The sequence below is a fragment of the Aethalodelphis obliquidens genome, unplaced genomic scaffold, assembly GCF_003676395.1.
Source record: "Aethalodelphis obliquidens isolate GAN/ISIS:26980383/991018 unplaced genomic scaffold, ASM367639v1 scaffold36, whole genome shotgun sequence".
NCBI classification, from domain to species: domain Eukaryota; kingdom Metazoa; phylum Chordata; class Mammalia; order Artiodactyla; family Delphinidae; genus Aethalodelphis; species Aethalodelphis obliquidens.
The window spans coordinates 3,878,347-3,900,643 of record NW_020837980.1 but is presented as its reverse complement, the minus strand read 5'-3'; the positions used below and the strand labels follow the sequence as shown (position 1 = coordinate 3,900,643).

The 22,297-nt window shown below is 39.8% G+C and overlaps 1 protein-coding gene across 1 annotated transcript in view; it reads right to left on the bottom strand.

The window, feature by feature from the left end:
• OVCH1 (ovochymase 1) overlaps window positions 1–17,588 on the bottom strand; it is a 48,964-nt gene extending 31,376 nt beyond the window's left edge. Inside the window, exons 1-12 of the mRNA XM_027129226.1 lie at window positions 17,519–17,588; window positions 16,756–16,874; window positions 16,379–16,476; window positions 15,435–15,607; window positions 13,623–13,710; window positions 7,553–7,686; window positions 6,204–6,344; window positions 5,963–6,093; window positions 4,699–4,789; window positions 3,076–3,204; window positions 1,472–1,546; window positions 207–387 (exon numbers count right to left, since the gene is read on the bottom strand). Coding sequence (XP_026985027.1) covers window positions 207–387; window positions 1,472–1,546; window positions 3,076–3,204; window positions 4,699–4,789; window positions 5,963–6,093; window positions 6,204–6,344; window positions 7,553–7,686; window positions 13,623–13,710; window positions 15,435–15,607; window positions 16,379–16,476; window positions 16,756–16,874; window positions 17,519–17,588 — 1,430 coding nt within the window. The remainder of the gene's footprint in view (window positions 1–206; window positions 388–1,471; window positions 1,547–3,075; window positions 3,205–4,698; window positions 4,790–5,962; window positions 6,094–6,203; window positions 6,345–7,552; window positions 7,687–13,622; window positions 13,711–15,434; window positions 15,608–16,378; window positions 16,477–16,755; window positions 16,875–17,518) is intronic.
• Window positions 17,589–22,297: the final 4,709 nt, after the last annotated feature.

Sequence of the window (22,297 nt, the reverse complement as noted above, 5' to 3'; positions counted from 1 at the left end):
AATGGGATGAACAATTTCAAGATTTGATTTGCTTTTTCCTCACTGACATTGTTTAAATAGAGGCTAGGTGGACCTGGGGCAGAAACACTGAAAGGAGGACTCATGCTTTAGAATTAGTCTGGATGATTTTAGAAGTTAGACAATTTTACTTATGTCCTAGGTATGGTACATAAATACATTAGTAAAATATCATCAGTCTCACTCACGATTGCACACAATGGGCTGCAGTCAGAATCCAGCTAGAGCTGATGATGGCACCTCCACACTGGTGATTGCCTAGAAACCTCAAACCCACCTGCCATGGCCAGCAGTGGGGGCAGGCTTCCTCCCCTCCTGCAATTCTCCTGGAAAGCCACTGGGGACTAAATGGAGGGATGCCACAGACACCTACAGCAAAGGAGATCAAACTAATGACCCATCCAACTGAAATAATTAAGAACACACTCCTCCCCCAATGGCTTGCCATAGCCAACAGTAGTAATTCCCAAATATCAGATGAGTTTCATGAAGATACAGATTCCTAAGACCCATCTCTGTAGAATCCGACTTTAAAAGCTTGCCTAGGTGACTCTGCTAAGCAATCAGGTTTTTAGGTACTGGCCTAAAAAATTATATTTCTTCATTCATTTAACAAATATTTATTTAGGGTTTGGTGTTGCCAGGCACTGTTCTAGACATTGGTGACATATCAATGAACAGCATACTGTAGACAAAAATCCTGGCCCTCATGGAACTTACATTCTAGTAGGAAAATTCTGTTTGTTAGCAAAGGATACAAGGTTCTTTATTATACATCCTTGTTTAATCTCTCTTTCTCATTGTATAAAACCATTTACCAATCCCCAAACACACCAAATTGGCTCAGACATCCAAATGCTGTTCTCTTGTCTGGAATACTGCTGTGACTCGGATCAAGTACTATCTTCTCCATGAAGTCTTCTCTGACTCCCCCGTAAGAGGCAGACAATTTTCCCTCTTTATAGCTCCCTGTGCAACTTTCTATTGATATTAAAACCCATCAACTAGAACATATGAAATACATGCATACAGAGCAATGAAAGTTCGTAATATTTAACCAGACACTTAAGATTATAATGAAGTTAAGAGTTGCAAGTGTGTTAAAAAAATGAAAACAAAAAAGTTTTGTTTTCACCCTTTGCCCCCAAATGCAAAATCATATTAAACACAGAATTTAGGAAGATATTTTAAGTTTGCATAGGAATAAATGAGGACAAGGAATGCTCTCTGTACCTCTTTTTTTCCTGTCATAAAGCTTATTTCTTCTTCCCTCTATCTATAAGTCTATACTCAAACCCAAACAGGGTTCTGGAAATTTCACGGGCTTAAATATAAAACTCATTCTTGCTCACTGTGAAGCTATATCAGTGCAAGATGAGGTTTCTGTAAAGAGACATCTAGTTAAAGAAGAAAGGAAATTAAACAGATAAGAATCACATGGTCATCAACTCACCATAGGGAATATCTTTTGTAGAAGATACAGCATTGGTTTTGGAAGATGACGTTGATCCAATTTTGTTTAATGAATCTGCAGAGGAAAAAAATATTAATTGAAAATATTTAGAGTAGCCTATAGTAGCTGACCCTGCTTGCTTACATGGTCAATCATAGAACTGCTCTTAAGTTGATCTAACTACTACTATCTTTCAAATGTTATGTCAGATCCCATACATGTGATTTGGTCATATATCTCATAATATCCCTGTTGTACCATTTTAAGCATTTCTTCCTTCCTTGGCTCCATGAAATTACTCTCCTGGTTTTTAAAAAATATATCTATGGTCATCTTTTCCCAATCTCAGTCTTTATTTCAGGATCCTATTCTTCATTCTGAAAGATATTCCACGAAAGTACTGTTCATAGCCCTATTTTTATTCATTCACATATATATGACTTCCAAATGTCCATCTTCGATCTAAATCTCCTTCCTGAATTCTGGATCTAGGACTGCTAGATCTAGGACTAATTCTAGGACTGCTGGATACCTCCATCTGAATCTCCCACAAGCTCATAAAAATCCACATATCTCAAATGGAATCAATTGATTTTAACAGTCAAGATGGTCTTGTTATGTTTCTCTGTATCATTTAATGACTCCACAATCCATGCAGCCACTCAAGTTAGAATCCTGGAAATCATGCTGGAATTTTTCTTCTTCATATATCTCCTTCCCCACAACATAACTAATCAAGCAATGTCAGAATAAATTCTTACCATGATGTCCTCACTACTCTCCTTGTGAGTGAGCTCACCCCTGACCTCTAATGCCATCTTCTACATCACCACTAAGGTTTGAATTCTGGCTCCACCTTGTGCCAGCTATGCACCTTGGGGAAAGTTATTGAACTCCTAAGCCTCTGTTCCCTCATCTGTGAAAAGGGGAACAGTATACAAACCTCTTAGGTTTGTACTGAGGAATAAATGTAATAATACATGTGAAATGCTTAGTCCATACCTGGTACAGGGTGAGTAATCAATAAATGTTAAATAGATATGCTGTCACTGTGGTACTTAACATTTAATATCCTGTGTCCATCATGATCTAACTCTCGCCTTTTTTATCATTCCCTCCAAAACTGCAACAAAATTGAGGTATTTGTAGTTTTCTGTACAACATCCATTCTCTTTCACATTAGGGTCTTTGCATATGATATTCCTTTTGTCTGAGTAAAGGCTACTTTATTTTCTAGAATGACTAGAATCATACTAATCCTTCAAAGCCCTCAAATATCCCAAAACAGAGCCAATCTCATTTCTGAGTTACACTCTCAAATCTGAATTATCTCCTTTTCATATAAGGTGCTTGGAATCTTTTTTGATCATCTAGTGGACATAGTTTCTGGCATCATCTGAAGTACTTTTTAAAGCACAGGTTCCAGGGCCCCATTCCACATCTACAGAATCAAAATCTTTGGGGGTGGGCCCAGGAATCTGCATTTTAATTTTGCTACCTAGGTGATTCAAGCACCCTAAATTTAGGTAAACATGGTTAAATTATCTTCCCTATAACCATTTCCATAAGCAAAATATCACAATCATACAAGTGTTTATACTCACCTAAGGGTAAAACGCTGAATCTAGCCTTGAAGCGTTGGAAATTCTTTTCACCATCACTTTTAAAATGAATCACCATCATATCACCAGGACTGAATACCCGAGTAGCATTCAAGATTTCACAAAGCTTGGCTGTAAAAGTTTTAGGGAACTTTGCTTTATAGTTACAAAAAATTAAAAATCAGAAAACAGAGGTAAAACATCATCCAATTAATTTTCTTCCAAAAAGTTTTGTTTTCTCCAACTTTGCTTTGTACCCTTCCATTTCACGTGGGAATCAAACACTAGTTTCAAGATAACAATGTACTATAATTTTATCTCGCAGGAAAAACTCTATAGATAGGGCAAGAATATCTGACTTTTAGTATGCATAGAAACCTCAGTTGACTGTTAATTTACAGACAATGAGAAGAGGTGAATTAAAGAAAATCCCAGGGGCTTCCCTGGTGGCGCAGTGGTTGAGAGTCTGCCTGCTGATGCAGGGGATGTGGGTTCGTGTCCCGGTCCGGGAAGATCCCACATGCAGCGGAGCAGCTGGGCCTGTGAGCCATGGCCGCTGAGCCTGTGCTCCGCAACGGGAGAGGCCGCAGCAGTGAGAGGCCCGTGTACAGCAAAAAAAAAAAAAAAAAAAAAAAAAAAGAAAATCCCAAACTTGGTATTCGTCCTTCCAAACAGAGCATGGCTACACTTTATGTGATAGGTAACACGTAAACCCCACTTTATATGGGTCCCGATCTGTTGCATCCGGGAATTGGGCTCCCTTCACCTGCTCTGACTATCCAAATAAACATTCCAAAATTATCTATATTCCTGGTCTCCAACCCACACTACACCTAGCTGAGGGACACATAGTAGGTGTTAAGGATGTGGCAACATGGCCAGAAGGATAATTTTTCATACACAGTAAATTGGTAGGTCAAAGCTGAAAGTATATTTGAAGATTTAGTTCAAAATTTAACTTTTAGGGCTCACGTAGAAATTATAGCTTTGAATAATTTTTGAATAATTTTTTTCTGGTTACTTTTCTTGGACATAAAAATGAATATATCAGCAATTGAAGGGATTAATACAGAAAAAAAAAGTTTAAAATTTTACCTTAAATCGCTGCTAAAATTTTACTGTGTTAACATTTTCTTTTTTCCCTGGGACCTCCTTTTCACCTTCCAAATATTCTAAAACATTCTTCAAATTTTGCATGTTTCTATTAAAAACTTTACTGGTGGGGCTTCCCTGGTGGCACAGTGGTTGAGAGTCCGCCTGCCGATGAGGGGGACACGGGTTCGTGCCCCGGTCCGGGAGGATCCCACGTGCTGCGGAGCGGCTGGGCCCGTGAGCCATGGCCGCTGAGCCTGCGCGTCCAGAGCCTGTGCTCTGCAACGGGAGAGGCCACAACGGGGAGAGGCCCGCGTACCGCAAAAAAAAAAAACAAACAAAAAAAACTTTACTGGTAACTCAGTTGAAGTGATAGATTTTAAAGCTAAAGTTTTATGGCATCATGAGTTCCCAGTATAAGAAATTCATATCCCCACTCTACCTCATGGTATCCAAGGAAGCCAGCCAATGCTCCAACTACTCTGCTTTGTCTCATACTTTTCAGATTAAATTTAAAGGACAGAATGTTACCACCCAACCCATGTTCCTCTTCTGGATCACCATAAATCACAACAGCATGAGTACCGTTTTGGTTAAATTCAATACTAAGGTCTTCAAATGTCAGCTGTATAAATTATAAACATAACCAGAGAAGTGGTCCAAGAGAAGATACAAACTTTTAAAGTTTCCCTCTATACATTAAAGGGCTCTCAGTCACACCCTCATATTCCGTTGGTAGAAGGGTAAACAGCTGCAGCTGTGGGGCTCGAGGGACATTGTTCCAGCTAATGATTAAGAACTCTCCAGACAATAGGGGCTTCTTAGATAATGGGTGAATTTCCAGGATGTCCGGCCCCCTTCCGAGAAGGAGGGAGATAACAAAATGTAAAAAAGGTGTCTGTCAAAGACCAATCAGGCAGCTAGGGACAAGTTCCCTCTCTGGTCCGAGCCTAAGCCGGGACCAATCAGCAGGAGAACACAACCAAATCTATAATTTACATACGGGGAAGTGGGAACCTATAAAACTGACATATTCGCGCCCAAAAGGGTTCCTTCTTCGACCTCCTGCGTGAGGACCAAGGAACCCCGGTGCACCGGCCTTCAATAAACCTCTTGCGTTTTGCATCGGCTTCCGACTCTTCTTGTTTCCTGGGCGAGTCGAAACTCCTAGGAGACCGCGAAGGTCTAACACAGCCTCTTTGGAGGGCAATTACTACCAGATTTAAAGACACAAACCCTTTGACCCAGTGAGTCCACTTCTGGGAATTATATACATCCACATCGTCCAAAAACAGTGACACAGGAACATACCAGCATTGCTGGCATGGGCAAAGACTGGCAACTCACTAGAAGTCTGTTAATAGGGAACTGGTGTAAGAAATTAAGGGACATCACACAGTATAATTTAATGCAGTTGTTGTAAAGAAGCCCTCTGGGCTTATCTAGAAAGATCCTTGAGATATTTTTAAGTAGAGAAAGCACTGCCAAGCAATATGAATATATACATGTTTGTAAATGCTCAGAATCTCTCTCTATGGATATTCCAGAAACTTATCAGTGTTTGATTTCAGGAAGTAGGATAGGAGTTAGCTGAGTAGGAGACTTACTTTTTGTTTTAGTCTCTTTTAAAGTGTTAAAACATTTTAAACTACATACAAAGATCCCCTTTTAGAGTTAAAAAAGAAAAGCAAATAGAAGATCTTAATCATAAGACAATTTAACAGTCCTGATGAAGCAAGTTCTGCTAAACACACACAGCTAATTTCTTGATGAAGTAAAGGTCTCCTTAGTTGCTTGCCTTTATAATGTGTTTCTCTGGAGCATGAATCAACCAGTGACACCCTACATTCCTGGGATACAGGTGAGGATAGCCGGCAGAGTGAATCATCCCTTCCACCACCAGCACAGCCCCACTCCCACATCCTGAACCTATGGAAGTGTTGCGGAAATCCTAGGTGAATAGCTAAAGGCATTCCCTCTTCCTCACCCTCATATCACAGAAAAACAGCAGGGAATTGCATGCCTGATTTAATACCTACCTGCTTCTGAGTTCTTCCGTATAGCAGTAAAGGTAAGCTCAAAGCTGCTGCCACTGTTGTCTGTATCAGAAACAAAGGTAACTGTGGCCTCATTGGTCTCTGTCAGCAATGGTGAGGGCAATATATTTCCACAGACCTTACCTTAAAAGCAAAAGAAATTGAAATAAGATTACTGAAAAATGATGGAAACAAACTTAGACACGTGCTTTTCTGATACTACCTTCCATGAACTCTCTGTTCTAAATACACCAAAGTATACAGTAGTCCCTTTAATTCATTCTACACTCTGCTTCAATAATTTATACTCCATTTACTTCCTCATACCCAATCTCACACGTCCAAATTCTACTCATCCTTCAGGGTCTAACTCAAAGTCCAGCTCTCCATAGACATTCCCTGACAACCAATGGAAACGAGAGCTTTTCTGAACCCCACAGCACATATCCTACTCTATGCCATTTCCTACTTTGTGGTACACCTTTATTTACTTCACCAAACTGCAAGCTCAGTAGGGCAGAGACTGCTTTTACTCTATATACACTCAGTACTTGGTATGATATCTGGTTTAATGATTGGTTTAAAGAATGATTACTGGGTAAAAAGGCCTGAAGCATGAAGTCATTTAGTCAATAAATATTATAACCCTTAGCACAATACCTTGACTATAGAATTCTGTCAAATACTTCTGAAGAGATATTTATACTAATCATTGGCCATATGGAGACCTAGAGACCGAGGTCTATGCCAGCTCCAGAGACCTTCTATCACGCTTAACACATAATATTTCAATTAAAGTAAATATATCAGTTATGCTTATATAGCTTATAAGAGGTATTCAATAAAAGAAATGAAATGACATGAAATTACCTATTGTCATGAGAAAAAAGAACATTATAAAACAATGTAGAGTTCAGTGTGTACAGTTAATATGTATAGATAAATATACATCAAAATGTTAGCAGCATTTACCTCTAGGTGGTAAGGTTATGAATGGTTTACATTTTCTTCCATATGCTTTCTGTCTGTACCAGATTTGGCAAACGTGCACCCGCTTTTGTGGTAAGAAGGAAAAAACTGACATGGCCTTGAAAGGAAGTTTCTGACAATTGTGAGATCAATTTTGTTCAATACTGCTATTAAACTTGAGAAAGGAATCGATAAACCTCAGGAAATATGCTGGTCTTCGCTTCCACTCTTACCACACACACTCTTGGCCCCTTCAAAAGGGCACAGTTTGCAAGATGAAATAATTTCCCTGTGTGCAGAAATCTAATTTCAGATCCCAAAGCCCCTCTTTGGTTGTTTGGATACTCTAAAATGACAAATGAAAATAAATGTAGCATACTCACTAATAAGCACTCCACTGATTGATTGTAAAGATACAGAGTCATGGTCACATTCAACTTGATTTTCTATGTCTAAGCTTGTAAATTTTATTAGGATAATTTTATTTTCTGGTACCATTATTTTCCAGATACATAAGCTGCAGAGGAGAAAGTGAAGAAAGTATAATAAATGGCAGAGTCAAGTGTGACAAATAAGATCTAATATCTGAGGTTTAGCTCATAACTCAATACTAAAATTTTACAGGATATTAGAAGGTAAAAGGCAAAGGAAATTCTTTATGTGAGAATAATTTGTTTATGCTCAAATTGCCATCATTTCTCCAAGAGATGGAGCAGTATTAATCAGAGAATGTCAGAAACCACCCTTTAAATTTCATTTAGTTATAAAATGCAAGAATTTTGATCTACGAATTTAAGAAACCTAAGATTCATCTCTCTAATTTATTAGTCTAATTGAAAATTCATAATATTCACCCAGAAGTTGAATTATGGATTATGAATTATGGATTGACCATGCAGCATATTTTAACCCAAAGCAGCCACATCCTCCTAGGTCAGCCTAAGTCATAATCCCCGTAGTTGCGATGTTATCCAACTTCCAGGAAGGTAAGCTGTGACCTTTTACAAATATCTTTAGAAACATGTTTAAACATTTTGAAAGTAGTTTACATAATTTAACACACAATCATTTACCTTTATTTTTCTACATGAATTCATACTATTTACTCAAGAAAAGAAATCCCAATCGGCCAGACATTCTCAGGGTCTTCTATGGCTCACATGTATGTGAGTTCAAAGTAATTGTTTTTTTTAATTGACAAGTGACCCTCTGTCATGATTTTAATTGTTCATTTATTTACTTTTTAATTTTTTTGAAGTATAGTTGATTTACAATGTTTCAGGTGTACAGCAAAGTAATTCAGTTATACATACATACATATATATATATATGTATTTTTCAGATTCTTTTCCATTAAAGGTCATTCCAAGATATTGAATATAGTTCCCCGTGCTATACAGTAGGTCCTTGTTGTTTATCTATTTTACATATAGTAGTGTGTATCTGCTAATCACAAATTCCTAATTTATCCCTCCTCACCCCTCTCCCTCCTTTGGTAACCATAGTTCATTTTCTATGTTTGTGAGTGAGTGAGTGCAAAGCAATCTTATCTGGAACCTAACATGTCAGAACGAGCTTCCTTCTAAAGCTCCATAGTCTTTATCAACAACCTTAGACCTGCTAACTGTCCCATTGCCCTTCAAGTAATAACTTCTCAGGACTGTAGGAGTTATCCAACCCTTTTATGCCCAGTTTCCAAAACCAAACACTGTAATTCTCACCAAACACCTTCTACTTAACCAGAAACTCCTTGCTTTACGCTTTTTCTATTCAAGCTCATCATCCTGAACTAGATGTAAAAATAGACTGCCTAAAATATTATTAAAATTACTTTTTAATCACTTTGAGTTAAAAAGCAATAAGCTGCCTAAAATATGACGATGCCCACTTTTCTAAGCACTTTAGTCGGAAAAGCACTCCGTATCCATCTTCCTTCTTGGGATTCATTACCCCCCTTTGAGGTAGGCAGGAGAGAAATTACTCCCCCTTCTCCAAATAGAAAAACTGGCATTGATATTGAAAGAGTCATCACATCTCACATATAATGGGAAATACAGTTTAGGCTTTATGACTTCAAAGGCCACTGCTTTCTCCTGTTTTCATCATATTATTTTCTAATTCAAAAATCTCTAACTCAAAGATGGAAAATAGATTTCAGGTCACATGCCAACCTTGATTTATTGTTAGTGATTGCTGCATTAAAAGGATTCTGAGGTCTTGTCAAGCTGAGTGAGAGAGGGGTACCAGAATTAATCATTGATTTATTCATTCAAATAGCTATTGAGCAGTTATTATATGCCAGGCACTGTTCTAGGCTCTAAAAGATGTAATATTTTCCTTGGAAGGAGACCATCTGAATGCCATGAATCTGCCATTTCTGACAGTCTAGCTACCACCTACCAGAATAAAGACAGGCTTGGAGAGACTATAACTACCTGCTTCACTTTCACATTATCTCTTTCTCCCTTACCATTGGCTAATTAACTCCATATGGAATTTAAAAGACCCTTCTTCCATCATTCAAGTTTGCTTAGCACGCTGGAGTCACTAAGTAGGTAAATTGGCTCCATGCCTTATTACATTTCTAAGACACGTCTTTTCACATTTGAACATTCTAAAATCAGAAGGATCTTACAATGGAGTCTTCAAGTTCGGTTAGAAGGATCTCACAATGTTAGTCTTACAATCAATGTATTGAAAGAGTGTTTCAAGAGAGGATTTGTAATAGTTTTGGCCAGTCACCTGGGGGTTGACTGCATACTACTTAATTTTTCTGCTTGAGGTGTTTTAGACTACACTAGTGGTGAAAATTTTAGACTGCAGACTTGCATGAATATTAGCTTATGATTCGAATTCTCAGGAAGATTTGTACTCCTCCCTACATCCATTTCCAAGGTTGAGGCATGTAACTTTCCACATGAGTGGGCTTATGCCTTGTATAGCCTTACACTGAAGGTATAGGTGTCCCACTTTTATATGGAGATCTCCTAATCTTGGGTATTTTGTTTTCTTGATTGGTGGTACATAAAATAACAATGAACAACCAGTCTGTTTTCGATGTGTTGAAATATGGTACAAATTCATGCTGATATTGAGTTGTAATGTAGCTGAAAGTCTTATTGCCTTTAGTTGACTTCTTACTTTAGTCCCTACAAGCTATTTAATATCTTAACTATTTAATCTTAACTTCATTCTCTAAACATGAAGCGGTTCAAAGCTTAACAATTACTAAGACAGCATCTAGTGCAAATTCCTTCAAATATCCCATAGATTACCTTGGCATTTTCTGTTCCTTTCCCAGGAAAGGAATTATCTTCCTTCTTTCCAAAGCTAAATCTTTATTTGTTGTGTTCTCATGAAACTTCCTTCACATACATATGTATTTCTCTTAACTAATCACTCTTATTCTCTCTCCTGCCCATAAGAACAGTTAGCCCTACCCTTCAAAAATCAAAATCCCCATTTCTGTTAATCCTAGTGCCCTATTACCCAAAGCCACTGTCCCATCTTCCTCCTTCTCTTCACTGCTCAACTGTCTTCCTCATCTCAAACAATAGCAGCTCCTTCCTTCCTGTAGGGCACAAACCTTCAACACAATCTTAAGCCTTTCTCTCTTGAAACCCAAATTTTCAAGTTGTTAGCAAATCCTGTGGCTCTACCACTTCTCACCACCTCGACTGTTACAAACCTGGTCGAAGCTATCTTCATCCTTACCGGGATTGCTGCAGGAGCTGGTCTTTCAGCTCTTGCTCTTGCCTGTTCTATGGTCTATTTTCAACACAACAGCCAAAGAGATCCTTTAAAGTGTGTCAGATCATGTTCCTCCTCTGCTCAACGTCCTCCAGTGGCTCTATATCTTACAGTAAAATCCAAAGTCCTTCTTATGCTCTATAAGTTTGGCCACTCATAACCATGACCACTTTCGCCCTCTCTCACTTAGCTCTAGCTAAGTGCTAATTTTTTTTTTTCTGCCAGGAATATCCCTTCCCAAGATGATCGTTTGATGGCCTCACTCATTTCATTCAAGTCTTTGTTCAAATATCATTTTCATAGTGCAGTCTTCCTGAACATCTCCCCCAATTATTGCACAACCCAGCACTCTCTACCCCTCCTTCTTGCTTTATTTTCCTGTACAGCACTTACCATCTTCTACTGTATGTAATATTATCTGTATCATCCCCACTTTCTACCCCACAACTTGCCCCGCAAAGGAAAACATTTTTGTCTGTTTCATTCTCTGCTGTATAACTAGCACCTAAAATAGTGCCTGACACATCTTAGGGCCTCAATTAATTTTTACTATTTGGTGAAGAGGTACCAAGTCTTCAACAATCACTTAATGCATTGTGAATATAGCTTCTAACCTTAAAATTCTACTGAATCAGTTCCTAACTTTTGAATTACCATATCCAATCGCATTTTATCTGAACTCATTTTGACTTTTGCAATGTTTGATACTACTAAGAACACCCTCTGTCTTGAAAGTCCTTCTTGCAGAGATCTCTTCAATACTTCATCTAAATTGAATCACAAGTTCTCTGTCTTTGAGGGTAAATTGTCTGTCATCTGTGTATATCTTATCCAATAGATAAATGCTTTCTAGAATCTCACGCATAGCCATCCATCTTCTGCTCAAATATCCACTTATAAAGGAAATTCATTATCTCCTGCGCAGGCCATTAAATCTCAGAAATCTCTCAAATTAGAAACTCCTTTACATTGTACTGAAATCTACCTTCTTCTAACATTTACCCTCTGCTCTTGTTCTCAGCTCAGCAGTTAATCAGAAGTCCAATTCTGCTTCTATGGTAGGCTTTCAGATAAATCAGACAGCTCCTTCCTCCTGTCAAGTCTTCTTTGGAATGAATATATTCCTAGTTCCCTCCACCACATCTCCCAAGGCACTGTTTTGAATTTCTTTTGATCTTGGTCATTGTCCCTCAGGTAATTTGCAGCCTATCAATGTTCCTCTCTAACGACTGTATCTAGAGACCTCAGACCTCCTGCCTACACCCCAGCCCAGGACTCTAACAGAATAGGACTCTGGATGCTATTCGTCTAAAAGTTTAAGCAAAGACGGCAAAGGCTTTATTGGTATTATATTATTACTAGGTTGACTCACAGAAAGTCAACTTAGACTCTTAATAAGCTTTTTAAATATGGGCTGCAATTAAGCCACATCATTTCTGTCCTATACTTGTAATGGATATTTACATTTATTTTACATTAATTTTGTAAATTATAATCTCACCACCATTTTGACTTCCCATTGCCCATGGCATAAAGTCTAAGCTTCTTCACATGGAATTCAAGGTCCTCTACAATTAAGCCCTTTTTATCTTCATCATCGACTGCTACCCCAGTTCCTACTTACATTAACATTGTTCTCCAGCTGCACTGGGACACACTGTCCAAACAGTCCTGATATTCTTCACCTCCTGACATTTCTTATACACAATTCCCTCTGCCTGGCATGATCTGTAGAAATCTCTTATATGTTAGAGCTACAAAAGACGTCATGAGCAATAAAATCATAACTATACTTCACTGTCTGGTTTCAATACCATCCCCTTAACTGAAGCATCTCTACCCCTCCCAACCACAGTACACACACCTCACAAATCACTGCAATAGGAATTATTCTCTCCATTGTCAATAGTACCAACACATCTTGGTAGTGTGGATTATAAAGCTTATTTCACCTTGTTTTATAGTATAGTTATTTATGTCCAGCTCTTTCCTCCTACCAGATTATAAACTCATAGAACTCTCATCTACCTTTGAATACCTTCAATGCTCAATGTGATTTTAAAAATGAATGTAGAACACTTAAGAAAATGAGATATTTGCAAAATTAATTTTTAAAGCTTAAAGATATTCTTAGCCATATAGAGGACAAGGTAGGTAAAAAATTTTTTAAGATACTGAAGCTTATAGATCATGAGCTATTTTCCCTCTTATAGGCAACACTGAACAAAGTATTACAATTATTACAGAAATAAGTGGGACAGGATGAACCACTAATTCCCAAAACAATCTCACTACCAGCTGCTGTTAATGTTAGATATTTGAATACATCAATTCAGGTTAAGTTCCAGTCTTTTTTTGTTTGTTTATTTTTTTTTGGCTGTGCCCCGCAGCTTGTGGGACCTTAGTTCCTAAACCAGGGATCGAACCTGGGCCCCCTGCAGTGGAAGCCTGGAGTCCTAACCACTGGACTGCCAGGGAATTCCCCTCGTAAGCTCCAGTCTTAATGTTGATGATTCATACTAACAGGTATCAGAAATACCAATTAGCAAATATTTGTCATCCAGTACCAGATAAAATATTTAGGGTTTTATGTTAATCAAATAAAGTAATTGAGATACCAGATAAAATTGCCAAAACATGACCCCTTAAAATGGCATGATTTGGGGGAAAAACCCAGGGATCATTCCTACCAGGGTTACGTACCGATTATGAGAATAGTTGCTCTCTTTCGAATGGGGATAACAAATCTTCCCATTTTCTCCAAATAATACTGTTCCCTGAGGTCTACAATCTTCCAAAACATAGGAAAAAAAGCTGATTATTTTGCTCAGCCATGGACATTTCAAGACATATTGTACAGACTCAGCTTGAAGCTATATAATTTACATTATATAATTCGTATTTATGGAAATGCATTTGTTTGTAGGTGCCATGACCTATACCTTGTATTTGCAGACTTTGTTAGGAAAATTTCTAAATCATAATTTTAAAAATATATAATAATTTTATTAATTAACCATCTGATATTCTTTACAATACTTTTTCTCCCACTTTTACTGAGGTACAATTGACATATAACATTATATTAGTTTCAGGTTTATGACATGATTTGTTATTTATATGTATTGTGAAACAGTGAGTATAGTTAACATCCATCACCATACATAGGTACAAAAATGTTTTTCCTTGTGATGAGGACTTTTAAGATCTACTCTCTTAACAACTTTCAACTATGTAACATAGTATCATTAACTATAATCATCATACTGTACATTTTTATCTCCAGGACTTATTTTATAACTGGAAGTTATAACTTTTGACTCCCTTCACCCATTTTGCCCACTCACCACCTCTGGCAACCACCAATGTGTTCTCTGTATCTATCAGCTTTTTTTTTTTTTAAAGAAGATGTTGGGGGTAGTTTATTAATTAATTTATTTTTGGCTGTGTTGGGTCTTCGTTTCTGTGCGAGGGCTTTCTCTAGTTGTGGCAAGCGGGGGCCACTCTTCATCGCGGCGCGCGGGCCTCTCACTATGGTGGCCTCTCTTGTTGCGGAGCACAGGCTCCAGACGCGCAGGCTCAGTAGTTGTGGCTCACGGGCCCAGCCGCTCCGCGGCATGTGGGATCCTCCCAGACCAGGGCTCGAACCCGTGTCCCCTGCATTAGCAGGCAGATTCTCAACCACTGCGCCACCAGGGAAGCCCTTTTTTTTTTTTTTTTAATTCCACATATAGGTGAGATCACACAGTGTTTGCCTTTCTTTATTTCATTCAGGATAATGCCCTCAAGTTCCTATCCACATTGTCACAAATGGCAAGATTTCATTCTTTTTTATGGCTGAAGAGTATTCATAATATTCTTTACCTGAGTTCTTCAGATTTAACAATTATCCAATTTTCTCAAATCATGAGTCATAGTGAAGCTGTCAAATTATAGTGTATGAAACTAATATGGTGTTTTCCCATCTCTAACTTCCTGGGTTATAATAAAATACCTTTGTATAATGATATTAAAATAAAAGTACACAAATTTTAGCAATGACATGGCAAGTCTCCAGCATTCACTCAGAAATTTCAGACTCCTGTGTCACATTTTAATTGTTGGAAGCTAGAACAGACAACTAGGCAATGAGAAGCTTAGAAAGATGATATTAAGGAGGTGTTATTTAAATAAATTACTTGTCACATTCTGATATTCATTTGACTGTGGAATTGATGGTTATTGCCTGATTTCATTGCCACTTTAAAATATTGTTACCATTAACCTTTGTTCAGTGCTTGTTAACCTTACGCTGGTCTCTCGCTGTTGTGGCCTCTCCCCTTGCGGAGCAGAGGCTCCGGATGAGCAGGCCCAGCGCCCATGGCTCACGGGCCCTGCCGCTCTGCGGCACGCGGGATCCTCCCAGACCGGGGCACGAACCCACGCCCCCTGCATCGGCAGGCGGACTCTCAACCACTGTGCCACCAGGGAAGCCCTCCATTATATTTTTTTTGTACTCCAACACTCCCTACTTACCAAAGTTGGCTTTGTGTTTTAGATATAGCAGTGCAATATCAAAACTCATACATCCAAGTCTGTTGTATTTAGGATGGATAATAATTTCTGAGACAGGAATTTTCTGTTCCTCCTTATCCTTCTGAAAGAGGTTATACTCCCCAGCAGTCACAGTCAGACACTTAATTTGCTTCCTAAAACCAAACAAAAATCTTTCAATAAGTCTAGCTGTCTCCCCCAGGAAAGACAGTCTTGGTTTCATGTAATTAAATGAAAGTGATTAATGTACCTTTAAGCATTTCTAAGTCTTAAAAGAAGATGTATCTTTATTAGTGATTATTATCAATTGTTATAATTCCCTGTAAATTATAGGTATCTATAAAAAGTCATGGTTTTCAATCACAGAGTGTTTACCTTCTGTGAACCCTTTCCCCTAGCGTCAATTGTCTTTCTGCATAAAATATTTGTGTCTTCTTTTGTACATAAACCAGTCTATATATGCTCTACCATTTTAAGCAAGATAGAAACGTTGTTCCTAGAACTGTCCTTCTTTTCCTTTTACTAGTACCCTCTTTTAATCTAGTCAAGTATCTGTTATTTCCACAGTATTTTCCCCTCCTAATTACTGAAACTCAGATTATTAGAACATTAGTGCATCTGTTCAACATTTGATGTTAATACTTTATTAAAATAAGTAACCATCACCCCTACCCCACCACTAACTCCACAGATCATAGATGATGTCTGGGATCTTTGGGGTCTCTGATTAGTAGAGTAGGAAGCACAAGAAATCTTGGGATATACACAAGTTTCTGGGAATCAGGAAGGTCAGTGGGTAGGTGGACCAGAGGGAAAAATTAAGAAAGGGACTAAGACTGAACCTTGTATGGTATTTAGGGTGTCGAATCTCCCAATCCTATTGCCATGGATCAAGGTTTGATAAGTAATGGAAATCCACAACTTACTCATCGAGGCTAGCCAGGCAGTGTGCTGCTGTAACCACCAGATCACCTTGAATCAAGCTTCCTCCACAGAAGTGGTGCCTACCTAATTTCAGGGAGACCTGCCCAAGAAAAAAGTTATGAACACAACTAACATACATCTCCACACAGATGTCATCTCCTTCAGAAACATTTGAAATCAACTCTTCTAATATGATGTCACATTAAGACACTGATATAAATTGGTTAGGAAGAGATTTCCTATGAAATAAACTCTTTGACAGTGAGGTCAAGTGGGGTCTGGAGAAAAATTACATGTTAACCTGGAGTTGTAGTATTTGAAACAAAGGAAATAATTCACCGTTTTCTCATTAAGAAATCAATGTCCTTCTTATACCCACCTGCCACGGGTGTCCACCAACTGTTGAATTTCCCCAACTAGTAACTCTAGAGAAGAACCCCGATTCCAAGATAGTTTCCGTACTTTTCAAATCAACTGCACGAATTCCGCACTTCAGTCCTGTGTGGGAGAACGTATGTGTGATCACACACACACACACACACACGCACACGCACACACACACACACACACACACACACACGGCATCTTATGTAAGCGTTCATTTTATCCTGATTTCCACGTTCGGATTTTCCTGGCCTGGCTCAGATGTTCTGGTGTCACTCAGCTGCAGGCTATCCCCTTTCTTTTCTCAAGATACCCCTGACTCGTTGACTAGAACTTGCCTCGCCACTCCCTCTGCCCTTTACAGCCTGAGCTACCTTAATAAAAAAGACCTGGGCACTGCATGAGGGCCTCTCCCTCTGGTGATGGATTCGGGGCTTTCTCTGGGAGGGTGAGCATCACATAATTTAGGTGGAATGAAAGATACTGGAGAACATATGCTGCTCCGGAACAGAGGTATTAGGTTTTAAGTTACTTCTACTTGGTTATCTTTCCCTGGAGGAGAATCCTTAGCACAAGCATGATTAGCAGATGTGCCTAAAAACTTGAACTCCAGAATCCAAAGGATTGCAGAAGAAAATCCGGCCCAGGCCCTTCTTGGGCACAGTTGGCTGTTCTCCTTTCTGCCCCGGGGAGGAATGAAGTCCCCTTGCCGGCGCTCAGCCGCCCGCAGCCTCGGCGGCGCCCAGCGCCAGGCTCACCTCTGCTCCGCCAGGGGCGGAGCGCGAGCACCAAGAGCAGCAGCGAAGCAGCCCCAGGCGGCGTCCGCATGGCGCCCGCGCGCGGGGACCCGTCGGTCTTCCTCAGACGCCGGCGAGGAGAGGCGCTGCGGCCGCAGGGCTCGCGCTCCGGGAAGCGCACGCGCTCTTCACTCCCTCCCGCGGCGCCAAGGGGCCGCAACTTCCGCGCAGCCGGGCGCACAGCTTTCCCTCCTCAGGACCAGCCGAGCCTTGGCCGCTCTCGGGCCGCCCAGGTGTCATAGCGCCCACGCCCTCCGCCCCTGGAGACAGGAGCGAGGTGACCTCGAGGGTGAGCCTGGGCCAGATGCAGGAGCAAGGGCATCAGTGGCCTAGAATGCTCAGCGCAGGTGAATTCTGTTCCCAACCAGGGAGTGTGGCCCAAGCCCAGGGTAGGAAGCTGGGCACCCATGCAAGACATAGGAAGGCTGACCTCTGAAAGGAGGACTCGTGAAAACGTGAGTATGTAAAGGTACCACCCTGCTTCTAAGAAGCTTGTTGAAGACCGTGACACTCCCAAGTTTTCAAAGAGGGTGGATGTGAAAGATCAGGTTTCTACCCCGTTCCTTTTCTGAGTGGCAGTGTTATCATCAACTTCAGTGGAATGGACCAAAACTGTAGGGTTCAGCATTTAAGAGTATTAAAATGAATCCAGTAGCAGGATTATCATGTCAGCATTTTTTCAATAATTATTTTCTAATAAGTAATTTGTAACGAGTTAGCTTGAGATTGGGAGAGGAATAAAGCCAGAATTTGTAATTGATTTATAATTTATCAAAAAATGAGGGCAAGGCTAAGTGAACATTTTATATATATTAACTAACCTAGACACCAGTCCCCCAGCCCCAGTTATTTCACTTTTGTATAAAATAGAAATAAAAGCTTCTTGAGGTAGGAGGGTAAACAAATTAGGGAGACAGGCAGGTGGTAGACAGAAGGACAGGAAAACAGAGACAGTCGAGGTGGAGGGAATGCAGGTCCAGGGACAGGCAGCTGACAGTCAGAGAGGGGCAGAAGGGAGCAGGTGAATTGGGAAGCTTCTGGCAAAAAGCTTCAAGAATGTGATTGGCACCCAAACTTGAAACACACCATCTCAAGCCTTCTTGTCTTATGAAGCTATAAGGGGTTTCCGTGATTTTTATGTCCCAAGTCTTACAACACGGAAAAGCTCTTAAGTTGCACTGTCCAATAGAGTGGACATTAGCCATGTATGGTTATTAAAATTAATATTAACTAAAATAAAAAAATGTTGTTCCTCAGTCGCACTAGCTACATTCTAGTCCTCAATAGCCACCTGTGCCTAGTGGCTACCATATTGGACAGCACAGATATGCAACACTGCCATCATCAACAGATGGTTCTGTTGGACTGAATTGTTCTTGAGAGTAGCACCATTTTAAGTATTTATTTAAAATAGTCACAACTTGGATGGCAGTTTGACTGAGTAGATGACTCCTGGGTTTCAAGCTTGGGTGTCTAGGGGACACCAGGAGGGGACTTGGTAAGGTAAGCTGCTCTTTTCTGAAAATACACTGCTACATCTGAGTGCTGTAAAAGAACTCTCCAGGTGGTGGCTGTCTGACCCATGGCCCTCACCACTCTCATCTCCGAGTTTCGCTTTCACTGTAGTGACCTCACGATTATTACCATAACCATCTGTGGCCCCAGGGGCACACTACTCTCCAATAAAAGCTCAGACCCTCCAAAGGGACGCAAACTCCTCTCTTTCTTCTTAGCAAGAGAGGGTCAGATTAAAGTCACTACAAAGCTGTTACAAAATAAAATAGAAGGAAAGAAAAAATGAACATGTGCTGTGCATGTTGGACCCACGATGTTCAAGTTCATGGCTAACCTCATGAAGCTTACAGACCCTGTCCCCTTGCAGTCTTGTGCACATGGTACACACACAGCTTTGTGGTGTGTTTCACACCTGGGAGTCTCCATGGGGTTGGGCACTGTCTCATTTCCTGTTACATCACAGCTCCCTTTGTTTCCAGAGTTCAAACTCACAGCCTCAAGTGAGACCTTGTCCTTCTATACAGGAGATTGATCCCTTTCTGGCTTGACAAAATAATGCCTTTCCATTAAGTAGAAAAAGAGCCATTCAATACGAATTGCATACATAACAAAAGCCAGGTCATTAGTTTTAGATTTAAATTTGCTAGTAAGATGATGGTTTAAATATGTTGGGTTTGTGGTGACCTTGAAGGGTCCAGATGGAAGGGTTCTCTTATTTTAAAACAAAACAAAGCAGAACACTTCAGAAAAGGAAAGGATGTCAAGCAGAGTGGGCTGGACTTTCCCAAATTGGATTGGGAAATCTGCCTTGAATTTGAACATATATCTTCATTAGGGCAGAGAAATAATTATCTGCTATTGGAGGCCTTCCAAGACTCTTGATGGAAGCCCCAGCTCTAAGCACAGTTGTAAACTTAGGAGTGTTGGGAGACTAACCCATGAACAATGAGCAAGTCATGGGGTAAATAATATTTTGTTTAAAATATGTTTTTCCATTCCCGCTAAACCACTGGTCTAAACTCTCGAACGCTCTCCCAAGTCCCACAAGACCTAGGAATCAGCACTAAAGTGATTATTAGTGACGTTAGAAACAGCAACTTGATTTGAATATTTGTTGCAGAGACAGATTTCACTAGGTTGCAGAGAGAATGTGAAGGATGCAAGTAGAAAGAATGAGTGAAGACAATTTATTCAAAATAGTCTGGCTGTGAAGGACATAAAGAGATGCAGTAGCAGCTAGAGGTGAAAAGGAATAAAGGAAGGATTGTTTTCAAGTGATCTTGATGGTGGCTACCTGTATCTGTGTGTGTGTGTGTGTGTGTGTGTGTGTGTGTTTTCCGGTACGCGGGGCTCTCACTGTTGTGGCCTCTCCCGTTGCGGACCACAGGCTCTGGACGCGCAGGCTCAGCGGCCACAGCTCACGGGCCCAGCCGCTCCGTGGCACGTGGGATCCTCCCGTACCGGGGCACGAACCCGCGTCCCCTGCATCAGCAGGCGGACTCCCAACCACTGCGCCACCAGGGAAGCCCTGTATCTGTGTTTTTAAAATAGAACAGAATTGATGAGAGCCAGAAAAAGGAAGAAGTTAAGGAAGAAGAAAGAGATTAAAGAATGGAATGAATTTCTACAAGATGTGATAATCTAGGGCCGAGGGCCCTCTTCTTTCATTGTAGCAACAGGAGAGAGGGGAGAATTGGGTGCAGGTTAAGTTTGTAGATGACTGAGTGCAGGATATTGAGGGTTTTCTACCTTGTATTTACTCCATAAAGAAAGAGGTGAAGGCATCTCAGTAAGATGAGGGGAAAAGATCTGGAATGGGTAAGCACTGAAAACAGTGGTTGTGGGATATGAAAAAGAGAGCAGACATAAAGCACACAGAACAATGCAATGAATGAATGGGGAAAGGAAGAAGGATACTCTCTTTTTCTTTTTAAAGCAGGCACCTACTGGTGACATGGATTTCAGTGGGTACTAATCACGGAGCACTTGAGAGATTGAAACAAGACATAATTATTTTCATCATATTTTATATAAAATAGACATTTACATAAATTTTATTTTGGAAAGATCTAGGCAAAGTGTACATAATCAGACTTAAATGGGAGAAATACTTTATGGGAGATATATTTCTAACTGGCACAGCAAAAGTAACAAAAATGTACATTTATATACAACTGATCAAGAACATGATGTAAGTATTTTCCTCTGACAAAAGGAGGGATGGGTGAGTCACAGCAAGTCAAATGATTTCCACATTGTAAAAGCAAGCCATGGGGCTAAAATACAGATATTTTAGTTCCTTTGGAGGAAATTTTTTAAAATCTCTTTTCCTTAGAAACGTAAAAAAACCGCTAATTTTTATATGTACAGACTGCAAAATAAGAGTAGTTACCTCTGCCATAGTAAAGTACTTGGGCAGTTCAGTCACTTTTAGGGTTGTTTGTGAATGTGTTTTGCTGCAATGATTAAGAATTTCTAAAACGAAGGGCAACACTTATCAGTTATCTCTTCAGAGGCAGAGGGCTTTGCATTTGGATTCAGGGGACTCACAGAGCTGGATAGGTCCATAGGAGTAACCACTCCTTTAACGAACAATAAACATGACTGAGACACCTGATAACTTGTCCCAGGTGAGGCGGCACCTCGGTGGCAGAGCAGGACTAGAATCCAGATCTCCTGGTTCTTGGACTGGGTCACCCCTCCTATGGACCAGCAACACAACCCCAGAAGGACATTATGCACATTGGAAAAGTCTAAAGTGATACAAATATGCACCTCGTGCCCCACTGAGAATGGGAAAAAACTCCTGGATTTCTGGACATAGACACCTCTTTTCAGTTTGTGGTAAATGCTGATCTAAACTTACAAACTGATAATGACAGCATATTATGATGGGTGCTAATTTTACAAGTTATATGCCCTAAAGGTTTTAATGGAAAGGATCCTTGGTGATAAAAATGGAACATTTTTATATGAGCCAATTGATAGATATTGATTCTGTTGTGACATTTTATTTTACTGACAGTAAACCATAGCTTTGATTGAAGTTATTTTATTTCTTCTCTTTAAGTTATATGACTACCAAAAGAAAAATAAGGAAGTGCTATTTTTGGAAGAACTGTTCAACATATTTTTCACATTGAAAACTTCAAGAATAATCATAATCATAAACAGTTATATTTCTCCATAGTTTTTGGCATTGTAAGTTTTCATCCTATTCAATTA